The sequence below is a fragment of the Papilio xuthus genome, unplaced genomic scaffold, assembly GCF_000836235.2.
Source record: "Papilio xuthus unplaced genomic scaffold, Pxut_1.1 DF827597.1, whole genome shotgun sequence".
Taxonomy (NCBI): Eukaryota; Metazoa; Arthropoda; class Insecta; order Lepidoptera; family Papilionidae; genus Papilio; species Papilio xuthus.
In genome coordinates, this window is record NW_013531052.1 from 2,194,124 (window position 1) to 2,206,687 (window position 12,564).

The window sequence follows — 12,564 nt, forward strand, 5'->3', positions numbered from 1 at the left end:
GTACGTCAGTCTATACCGAAATGGCTTTGTTTCTTTGTTTAACTATTGATTTAACCAAGTTTAATACATTTGCAGATCAGTTAGTTGGTCCCCCGAGCGGCGCGTGCTGGCGGCGCGCGTGTTGTCTCCCCCTCTGCCGCAGACCTCTCCCGCGGCCCGCGCGCTGCCGCCGCGCACAGCACGACACTCCGTGCTGCGAGCACGCCCGCAGCGTCCTCTTGGAGACAATGTTCTCCCAATCATTACTGGTTATTAGACTCTTTTATTACATCGCCACAGATTTGAATTCCATAAAGAGTATGTTATTTAAGACTAAAGTGAGATACTCACGTCAGAAGTCAAAAGGCAGTACAATATTTATGACTTTACGATTTCATGAATTTTGATTATGACCCATAGCTTGATTACGTCTGGTAGATCAGAGTCAAACAACTAACTTTATCTGCGTACAAGCTACAAAGTATGTATCATCAGGCACAGCGGTGCGCACGCCACGTCTGTCCGTGGTAGACATGAGCGCGTACATCCGCACTCCAGCGTCGCCGCCACGGCCGAGCTTCACCGGCTCCAGGTTCCAAGCCAAGCACGCACTGCGGCGAGCGCGTCCTCGAGGACATACCAGCGACGATTACGACACGCACGAATCAGACTCATAGCAAATACTTATAGAGCTTTTTGTTACTTACATAGAACTATTGAGCCCCCTATACTTCGTAAGTATTTATTTAACGGAGGTTGAAAGTGGTAGAAGCCGGCTCGACCGGTGGAATACCACGACCACACACAATACAGACGTGAAGTAGAAGTCATACCGCATTTCGTCTTCTCTATTTCGGCGAATTAAACTGACCGTTAACTCTTTTGAAAATTCTACTAAGCAATAATATATTTATATAACTTTTTTCTCCTTAATTGATGTAATTTTGGATTGTACTCTATATTGTAATAAATGAATAATAAAACAAAAGTATTTTTATTCAAATTTATAATGTCTAAGCTTTATTTACAATCACTAAGGACTAACTAATCATTCAGTCATCACTTTCTTAGAACGAGACTTATCGTGAACACTATTATCACTACAATTTCAATCATAACTGCAACGAACGGCAAAAATGAATACGAATTGAGTATCAGTATCGGAGATTAGCTCTCAACAGACGTTATACATTCAATAACGAACGAGCCCACGCGACGCAACAACGTACACACGACCACGCCCCATGTCCGCGCCCACGCCCACGCCCACCCGATAGTGCTCGCTGTGGAAACCCACTACGATACATTACATACATCTTATAAAACAACATAGTTTACGTCAAACTCTTATACAAGCACACTATTCGCGAACTGCACGAATTATTGTCAAAAGTGATAAAATTCTGCAAACCGAATTCAATTCGGTGGGTTTTCTATAATCATTATAATCGATTTTATATGAAACCTGAAGCGGTAGACGTTTCCAGAGCGAGCGTACGTCGCCTACGTGCCGGGTGCGGGGGGCGGGGGGCGTGGCCGCGCCCACAATAGGATACACTCGTCGATCGAAGCGCGAGCGCGTTTCGCGCGGGACAAGCGCGAAGCACCTCTAATAAATATCTTTGGCATGAACCGGAAAGTTCGCCGACGACGGAGACGCGGTCGCGCGTCGGCGTCGTCATTCCCAGGCGTCGGCGTCGGCATCGACGTGGGCGTCGGCGTTGGCGTTGGCGTTGGCGTGGGGCGCTGCGGCATTGTCCTCGTCGTCGGAGAGCGTGACGAGGCGCAGGTCGGTAGCGAGCGGCGGGGGTGGCGGGGCGTGACGCGCGCGCCGCTGTCGCAGCAGCTCCTCGTCTGCGGGAGTGCGCAGCTTGCGGAACTCGTACACCAGCGGGAAGATGCGCTCCACAGCAGACTGCACATCGCTCACGCTCCGGGCTGAAAACACAAACAACAAACTTATTCAATTTTATTCACATGTGAATTATTCAACGACAAACAATGTTTTTAGTTGACTCATGTGGGTCGTTTCAGTCTTTAAGTGGCGAGGTCAACTTCGCACTGTTCAAATCAACCTGCATCCCTTCACGCTCCAGTACACTTAAAATGGAATTCTGCGCAGCGACTCGTCCGATATACCGAGCCACCAAATTATTTGAAAACCTCAATACTATAATAAGTAAATTTGTCCAAAGGTAAAGGTAAATTTCTGTTATTACAACCCCATACTGCTTGTAAACCTACCCATTTAAAATGCTAGTAAAATATATATATTCCTGTAATACTCAAATTGCATTATTGACTGGGTCTCTTATTTCGTTATTTAAAGATCTGTTTTGCAGATGAATCGCAATAGCGTTTCGACTATTTAGTGGCGTGAATCATCAGCAGATAGACTACTGAGGCGATGACCTTTGCATGTTTCGGTACATCGATCCAAATATGGAGAAGTTAAGTGATATCACAATAAATTATATCGAGTTTAGTATTTTGAAGTTTTCTTTTAAATTTTAATGTAACTTTATAAAAAGACTGATTAAGAACAAAACATTACCTATTGTCATAAAGTACTCTACATCTGTTACCACACTAAACTTACTTGAATTATATTAGAATCCTTAAAAAAAATATATTTCTCTTTACCAAATGTACTATGAAGACAAAGGCGTAATAAAATATGTCACTACACCCACAATTTTATTTCTTGCATTTTAATCTCATCCAGTTGACTAAACATCTATGTATCCCTACACAGCTATCTAAAGCAATCGTAATTTAATCGGAAGCAGCCAACTGTGTGCCCGGAAGTGTGTGTCAGGATCCAGGAAGTGACACTTTGACATCATTTATACAAATGCTAACACAAATAGGCGAACGTTTTATAAAACGATAACATGCAAGTTTTTACTAGCTTTAAACAAAGCGTCATAGGAGATATGGACGAAACAATAAGGATTTAAAAATAATCCAAAGCTAACTAATCTGGAATACTAGGGTATCATAAATGTGTGATCGAAAATGAATAAAAAAAAATAATCTAAATATGAATGATTCATTTTTCATTGTATAAAATTATCGATAAAACTTGCAATCTAAATGCATTAGCTCATTGGTTATACATGTCAACTTTAATGAATAAATTCCAGGAGTATCCACATCAAGTCACGTGACACTCTCCAATTGCAGCAGAGGATGACCGCCGATGGGATTTTAGCGTGTCAAGTCATACGTAACACCAGTAGACAGGGTATCTTTTGAAAATTCCATATTAAACTGCAGTTCTTAGTTCGAATTTTAACCGAAATTAACCAGTAAAAACTAAATTTGAAACCAACCAGAACCTTCAACAAGAAAAAGAGACTTTGGACTCAGCCTGCAAAATGAGAATTAAATGTAATTATTCATTGTAGAACCAACCTGTTATGGTGACACCACCCGTGGAGAAGATCTTCAATGTGGCTTTAGGATTGTAAAGTTTGTACGTAACGCCTGGATGCAACTCCGGCTCGTAGCTGTAATGAGAAACGCCAACGCTTTAGGAGATTGAAGAAAGTAGGCGCAAACAAACCAGTTCCGAAATGCTTATCAATGGACGAATTTAAATTAATGCAGAGAATAACAGTAGTTTTTTTTACGTTTCAAACTGTATGTAACTCTACGCATTTCTTAAGTCTTTATGCTAATTTCGAATTAATTCTTAATAATTTGACAGCAAAAAAATAGACGACATAAGAACCTCCTCTTTTTTGAAGTCGGCTAAAAAGCGGTAATTTTTTTTGAACACTCGTGTTTTGTTTACTAAGACATGATATTAAAAATATTTGATAAATATGGTAAGCAACATATAGTATCAAAATCGTGCCTTATTGGACCTTAAGATAAAATTTCGCCCTTGAACAAAATACGATAGTCGCTTACGACCTTATGGAAAAATTAACATCTATAATACTCTAATATAGTACGTATTAGCAAGCCAAAAATGTAATCGATTCGCTACAATATCAACCCATCCGGCAAAAAGTTAAAAGACATCTCTCATAAGATCTTCTTACGATGTATAGTCTCATCTTAATTATAACAGCTAAAGCAATAAAAATAATCTATTCGTATACATGTTAAGGAAAATATGCGGGAATTAGAATGACCTAGGTCAGTGTCTTTTTTTTAAAAGCGTGCAGACGATCAGCTGGTCGGTGCGGGACACCAAAGGAACCCGTAGATACGTTGTTTAAAACTAGTCAAATCAGTTAGCACTGGTTTATCAAATTGCTAGATTGTTGAACCAATTTGATAATCTAGACGGTGTACCCTCGCTGTACAGAGTGTGGGGTCTTATATTGAATAACGAATCTAACCTAGTTTTCGTGTGTCACATGCCCCTAGGATCCTGCTGTACAGAGATATACTGTATTCCAACCTTATATGTAGTTTCAGACTAAGACTAAACAGCTCTAGATAATTTTAAGTCTTATCCAAACCTAACCTATCTCTTAACCTGTCCACAGCATGTGCCCTTCACAAAAATTAAACGTCAATTCTTGAGTTATAAATAGTCGTACCATAGTCATTGGAACAGGAGAAATAACACGCAGTACGGGATAAATGCTGAAAAATGTTAGCGTAAAGCTGAAAAATGCTCTCACCTGACACTGACCCATTTTTAGGGTTCCGTACCTCATAGGAGAAAAACGGAACCCTTATAGGATCACTTTGTTGTCCGTCCGTCTGTCTGTCAAGACACTTTTTCTCAAAAACACGTGAAGGTAACAAGCTGGAATTTATTTCAATTAACTCCTATAGGATCCTATCTCTATACATATCTATACATTAATTTTCGCCTGTGTAATAGTTATAAACATTGCATATGTTTGCTTGAAATCTGTGTTTATAAACCATTGGACAGATTTTGATAAAATAATGTTAGCTATCAAAGGCTTATGCCCTAAAAATAGTATAACAATATATTTTTATGATTTTCAGTTTTAATCATAATTTATGTTTGTCCTAGACATTGCATACCAAATTTTGATTATTTACTTGATTTTATGTCACTTTGGCATTGCAACGCATACGCTGTATTCGCCTAGTATTTCATAATAAGAGGTAAGTATCTGATTCACTTAGGAACGCATTTAAAGATATGCTACGTAGTAAGCGCCGTGCAGATACTGTCACGATGAATGGATCCCAATATCCGTATGATATCAAATATCTTAAAAATAATAGATAACGCTCTCTCGACAGTAGCAAGAAAGGCGAGGCTAAGATTTACTATTTTTCACGCTCCTGACCCACCTCTCTTATCTATTACATTCCATATACTTACACTATGCTAATCCTAACGCACGGAAATCCTTTTATTAATCTTTTAATTATAATTGAATAGCTGTCGCCCGTGACTACGTTCGGGCGGAATTGAAAAAAATTATAAGTAGCCAGATCTGATGAGCCGTTTTGGAGTTACCTTGTAACGATCATCCATCCATCCATTCATCAGAACTTTCGGATGTATATTGAAGAATTGAGAATTGAAGTAATTTTTAATTAAAACACTTTAGCAAAAGCAAAGTGAAAAGACAAAAGCATTTGCCTTATTCCATGAACGTAATTAAAACTCTTTACGCTCACTCTTGCATCATACATTTTTTAAATATTTTAATGATATTGTCAGCCAACTGTAGATTAAAAAAAAGAGAGAACATCTTCCGTCGATAAAAATACGTCGTTGCAATTTAAAATCGTTTCGTGAGGGGCCACTGCACCGCGGGGACGGGGCACCTTGGCCGGTCATCATTTACGAACTACGCACCAGTCTGGCTGTTGAACTTTTCTAATAGCCAGATATATTCGAGAAAACAACAACGTGGCAAACAGAAGTTTCGCGAAAAAATGTTTAGCTTTGAACTATTGACCTACGTATAAAAAGGTCAGTACTAAGGGAAAATAAATAGTGATAGACAATAGAAACATTTTAATCATATATTTTTGATTGAAAAGTGAAGCAGATTAATCTAGGAATCTGTTATCGCTATATATTTTCCTTTTATATGAAACTAGCTATTAATAATGTTACGGGACGTTGTTTATATAATAATATAAGCAAAATGTCTTTAACTTGTCTGCCATAGGACGAATTTGATTAAATTTAATTTGTTTCTATTACGTTATAACGAAACTAGCTGTGGCCAGACTCCGTCCGCGCGGATTTAAAAAAGAAAATTCTATGTGTATGCCAAATTTCTGCGAGATCCGTTAAGCCGTTCTGAAGATACCTTCTAACAAACATCCATCCATCCATCTAAACATTTGCATTATATATAGTAAGATTTATTTCACTCTGCCCCTGTGAACGAGCAAGCAAGTTTTTTAATTAAGCTATGGTAGGTATCACGAAGTACTTGTAACAAACTTTTACATAGTTACAGAATTTCAAAACAAAGTTTGAAGAAGCCAGACAAAATTACCTTGAGAAATCATTGGGGAAACGACTATGGAATTTTTTTAACTAGACGCACGATAAGAGCGTTCTATTTTTATACCTTACATCTTTTAAAAACACTTTATAATGAAAAATTGTTACGAAAACGCGCAAGAAAACGGAAACGTGACAATGATAAACACAAGTATGCATGTACCGAGGTTGTATAGTTCGATTCCCCGAAAAATATATAATTAACAAAATATATTACTGTTCTATCAGTTTTATGACTTACCATTGGTTGCTGAGACCAATATCTTTATATGAAATATATCGTCATCCCTGTCATTATATTTGACAAAACAGAGATAACAATATGTTTAAAATGGGATTTTGTGCTCCGAAACCCACGGTAATTGAATCAATGAAAAACACAAACAACTTATTGCTATAAAAGTTGACCTAAGTAATTGAACTAAAGTACCACGTACTAATTTAGGATATGTCTTTACAATATCTATATGTCTAGATTTCTATCCTATTTACGGACATTAGCCGTGATGTACTGCAAACGAAAGAACGACGAAATCAATTGAATATCTATCGGTCAATTGTCATGTACAACCATTGTATCTAGCAGCTAATCGCACACGAAATAAAACCACAATATCAAACAATACTTGTGTATATTCTGAGGGACAGACTTATGACTCATTCTAGATAACATAGTATAGGTGACAGGTTCACAACTAGTGCTATGATTGATCTTGTTCTAACGAATCTTTTCTTTTTTTTTTAATCAAAAGGTGGCAAACGAGCAAGAGGCCATCTGAAATCGCTGAAATAGCGAAGTGACCGTTGCCCATAGACATACGCAATTGCATATGCGTTGCGCCTACCTTTAATCGACGGAGGAGAGGATGCACAGAAATAAAATATCTTCCCTTTCCATGTATCCTCTCATCCGGAAAGTCCACTTCTACTTCCCATCCTTTCCTTATAAAGAAAAGGGTGGGAAAGGAAAGAGGACTAAATTAGGTACATTTTGGTCTCAGAAACACACGTTTAGTCTTTGTTTTTGTAACCGAATAGAGTCGACCGAGTAGAGTCAAAAGTTATATGTTATATAAATGAATAATGAGACAAGTCATAAATATGAATTTATGACACTTATCCCACTTTCCACAAAGATCGATGCGCCTTAAAATTTCGAAATACTTAACTAATTAATTTCTAGTTTTAAGTCAAATGTGTAAAAAAATCTGTAACTAAAATTATTAACATGTTTTTACTCCATGCAAATCGTGATTAAGTGCAAAAAACGACGACAACTTTTCTTTAATTATGTCTAGAGTTACAGAAATTTGACTAAAAACATATCAGAGTAACCCAATTAGAGTCAATTGACCGAAATATGATGGACTAATTTTTATTACCATTGTGTAAAACTCATTCGGGTGATGTAAGAGAATAGTTTGTCATTTGTATTATCGTCTTATTATAATGTATAAAAAATTTTTAGTAAGTTGACAAATTGGAAATGTCAACCTCCTCATATTGAGTACTAAGTTAGTGGTTGTTTTAAGCAAGTAAAAAATTTCCAGTAGTAACAACATTTTGGTGACTGTGTAAGCCGTAATCTAGAGGCATAACTCAGGATATAACTAAACTTGCTTATTACAAATACTTAACAAGTAGCCTATTTGTTTTTTAAGAATATGTTCTATATTTAGGCCATAAACAATTATGTCTAAACTTTCGATTTATAATATTAGTAACTTAAGACTTGTTCAAACTATTTCATGTTTAAAAAAGGATCTTGACAGACGGACGGACGGACAACAAAGTAATCCTATAAGGGTTCCCTTTTTTCCTATGAGGTACGGAACCCTAATAATGATTCTAAATCAGTAACAAGTATATTCAAATGTCTTATAATTTAAACTTTAGCTCAAACATTACGTTAACTATTATGTTAAATCAATAAATCGCAAATGTATACGAAAATAGAAATCCAATTGTATAAGATTGGATCGCGTATAATAAAATAGTAGAAAGAGGCTGCGACCGCAATCATAGACGGAGTGGCGTCGCGACGACCGACTTTATACGCCCTTACGTAACATGTGTAGCATCTTCTTTGACTAAACAGAATCTCAATTATGACATAGTACTTGGATGAAATTTTTATAATCGTCATACGAATGACGGAAATTATACGTAGAAATCCTTTCAAAACTTTGCATTTGGACACCCAAGAATTAATGATACTAATATTTGAATATAATATTGAATATAATGATGTTTGAGAACATATCTCCAGAACTGCTGCATGAATCTCGATGAAATTTGGCATAGATGTAGAACATTAGTCAGATTTAATTTAGCCTGGAAGAACATACTTGCTACTCTTTTAGTTTATTCTAATTCTACGCGAACGGAGTCGAGGGCGACAGTTAGTGATAGATTTAACATAATACTATGAATAATACGAAATGGTAAATAACATGAAAAAAATGTAAATAGGATGAAATCAATGAATGACCTATGTACTGGTGCTATTTTGTAGTACCGAAGTTTGTTTGCTTTTGCATTCAAATTATATTGACCTTAATGATAATTACATGCAAAGATTGAAACAGTATCATCATTTAGGATTACACAAAAATGTAGCATATTGACTTCTCAAGTGAACTTAATATAAAAAAGCTAAGAGAAGATATTTCAAAGGTAAATGAACTTTATATACATATTTTTAAATAGCATTAATCTATTTGATATTACAATTGCTAAGTGTCATTCACTGCCACATATATAGATGATGATACAGTATCACAAATTATTTTAAAATACTGTAAACAATGATTATGATTTTATCTCAGTATATTAGTATGTATGTATATTATTGTGATAAAAAGAATGTCATACTCACTCAGCTTCCTTATATTTCTTAGAGAAGGATATGATCCGTATTCCGAAGGGCATGCGGCAGGTGCCAAGGACGTTGACGACGCGGAAGTTCTGGAAGCGGACCTGGAAACCGAGCTTCTGAAGCGCACGCGCATATCGGCGCGCTGCAACCTTTGCCTGGTCTTCGCTAGTGGCACCGGTACATGTCACACGCCCCGACGACCAGATAGACGCCGTCGTATACGGCCGCCTTAGTTTCATCGTCACCATTCCGTTCTCGCGTCGAAATTCTACGTTAACACCATTCAATGCTATTTGTCTCAAATTCAGGTGGCACTTAACACTAAAACTGCACACAACATTGTTTATCAAGATGTCTATTTCCGGAGTTTCCTCCTCGTCTTCGGCCGTGGCCTCCATCGGCACCTCTTCGCCAGAGGTGACGCAGGGCTGCTGAGGTTCCTGGGGCTTTGCTGTTTCGCAGTACTCATGGTCGGGCACCATGTGACTGGCGACGCTATGAGCTGATATGCCATGGTTTGTCACAACCCCGTGTGTGCCTTTGCTCAACTCCTTGATACCGTTTTCTTGGATAAGCGTAGCCATGTCCCCCACGGCTTGCTGAAATTGTGCAAATATTTGAGATAAGAATATTACAAATCATACATTCCTTATTACATTAAAAACATCAGATTTTATTATGCTTCGGTGAAACTTTTACATGATTACACTTCCTAGTTTATTTCAGGTAGCTTAACCATATATTTTTTATATACACTTGCAAAAAATTCTACTAGTGTATAGAAAAATATAAGTTACTTTGCCTTATAGGCAAGTTTTTGTCAAAGCCAATGTTGAATGATGTTGAGTAAATTTAATACCAAACCAAAGTAACAAACAAAGAAGTAGTATATCAATGAATTAAGGTTAGACATTCTATGACTATAATATCTGTCATAAAAAGTACACAGATTTTTGTGTCAATAGAAAAATTGATAAAGATAACCCGAACAAGGACTCAATGAGATTTCTAATCTTGATAGTAACTCAATTTTCATCTAAAGATAATGTATAGAATTTGTTTTAGAATGCTACAAGATTATAAATTCCCAATACGTAAAAATAACATAGTTATCTGTGGTGCTGAATATAATTATGTAGCCAACAGATAAATTAAGAAGCGCTTGTTAAGTCAATATTTCATATATACATAGTATTATACTCGAAACTAAAGAAAATAATGTAATAAAATTACATTTAAACAGCTTTGCCTCTCTAACATAAAGATATTTTTAAGTTTTATAGAAATAACAACATCTCTGGTCTAATGTATTTTAGAAAATCAATAATTCTTATATACTAAAAATGTTTACAAGAAGGAATTGATTCATGCAATGTTAATCAAATAGTGATTAAACCATGTTGGTTATCAGTGCAGTTGGCTGCGGCTATAAAGGGAACTTTATTGAAAACTGTTGATTGCACAACAATGGCAAATACCAAACACACCTCACAATGAAATGTTTTACATGACTTCACTTCTTACATAACCCTACATATTTATCACAATTTTTTTTTAATAAACTTTCTCACTTAAATAAAATATATAAAATACTATCTATCCCCAAAAAAGTTCTTACACAAATTAAGTAAAAATTTGCAGCTCTTAAGTTAACCTAAAAGAATTTCTAGTAACATTGTAAAAGCAAAAATTGAAATTCTCATTAGTGTTATATTATCTCAAAAACATCTTAATTCAACTAATCATTCCACATTTTTAGGAGATACAAATATTTAACACTTTAATTTCCAGGTACTTTTTTGCTACTTAAATAAGGATTAAACAAAGGGGAGAACAAAAGTGAAATTTACCTACCATTGATTCAGGTTACACCAATTTACAGCATTCTATTGATAAATTGTGGCATGTAAAGAATATCCTTTTTATTTATCAAAATTAATCTGTAACAACACTCAAGGATAAAACCTATTGATTATTGTCAAAATATTGTATTGGCTGTGTTAAGATAAAATGACATTAAAGTAAGAACAAAAGACTACATAGACTTTTGACAAAAAAGTAATAGAAATGTCATTGTTACTGGTTAGTTTGGCAATAGCAATAACTAAAAATCTGCAATGGTTCTAAAATCTGGGTCATTACTCTCCATAGAGCCAAATTTCGCGAAGATTCAATGGAGGGGCAATAATTTAGGCTACTTCCCACGACGCGGCGCAGCGCGGTGCGGCGCGGAGCGACAACTTGACACTCGCACAGCTGACTGGCCGTCGCTCCGCCCCCACCATCTGTCGCCACTGTCGCGCACGCAGCGCCCCAAACCCCAATGCATCAGCCCCAGCCCCATGATCTTATTTTCTTTAAACAGCCTCCAGATTTCATTCATTAGTCAACATTTTAATGATGTTTGACATAAACTAACATATATGACGATGGTCGTTTGTAAAACGCAAACCGAAACTTCTATGATACTATTAGCCGTTAGTATATCAACAACCTAAAATAAGTTAAAATTAACGGAAGCTCACTCAAGATAGATCCACCCTTTCGACCTCTATTGTATGATTAATACTGAAATAGGTTGTAGCGAGCAGTTATTGACCCCACAATAACGATCAATCCACACGTGATTGAAAAGCACAAAGGACTACTTGTGCACGAATAAATTAGAAATACACATACATGTGAAATATCTTCAAGGGTAATAATTCAATAGAACATGAAAAAAATTTAGATGTATCAAAATTTACTACAAAAATAACACGAGAATACTTGATAAAATGGAACGTAAGTTGAGATCAGCCCTATCACTTGGTAAATGATGTTATAAAATAGTAAAGGGAAAGATAGTGTTTAGGTATTAATAGTAGTTATTGAAACAACAGATTTACCTGAAATAATGTGCTATATTTGTCACAATTATTTTTACACCACCAATGAAGTAATGATTTTCATTGCAAATTGGTCCATAAAGACGATAATAAATAAAATATTTTAATTCACACTTTATTTAACAATGTAAAAGACACTGAATTAATCTTTCAGTTAAACGTAGAAACCCACCAAATATTGCTATTTGTTAACGCAAAAATTTAAGAGCTTATGCACATCCTGTCTAGCACCGCCATGTTCTGTCTGAACGAATAAGAATGAGAATTACAAATCTGCTCAGTCTGTCTCATTCAAAGACTAACTAATCTCTAATCTGAACATCGAACAATTATTTCATTCAAATCCC

The 12,564-nt window shown here is 36.1% G+C and overlaps 1 protein-coding gene across 3 annotated transcripts; it reads right to left on the bottom strand.

The window, feature by feature from the left end:
• Window positions 1-976: 976 nt before the first annotated feature.
• LOC106118327 (TATA box-binding protein-like protein 1) lies at window positions 977-12,467 on the bottom strand. 3 transcript variants are annotated; one of them, XM_013312970.1, is made up of 5 exons: window positions 12,218-12,467; window positions 11,184-11,269; window positions 9,330-9,928; window positions 3,397-3,491; window positions 977-1,917 (listed from the first exon to the last, which is right to left on the bottom strand). In XM_013312970.1, the coding sequence occupies exons 2-5, from the start codon at window positions 11,184-11,186 to the stop codon at window positions 1,658-1,660; spliced, it is 957 nt and encodes a 318-aa protein (XP_013168424.1). In that variant the 5' UTR covers window positions 11,187-11,269; window positions 12,218-12,467; the 3' UTR covers window positions 977-1,657. The 3 variants fall into 3 exon arrangements, with proteins under 3 accessions (XP_013168424.1, XP_013168425.1, XP_013168426.1); XM_013312971.1 differs by having other exon boundaries at window positions 11,180-11,269; XM_013312972.1 differs by lacking the exon at window positions 11,184-11,269.
• Between the last annotated feature and the right edge of the window lie 97 nt (window positions 12,468-12,564).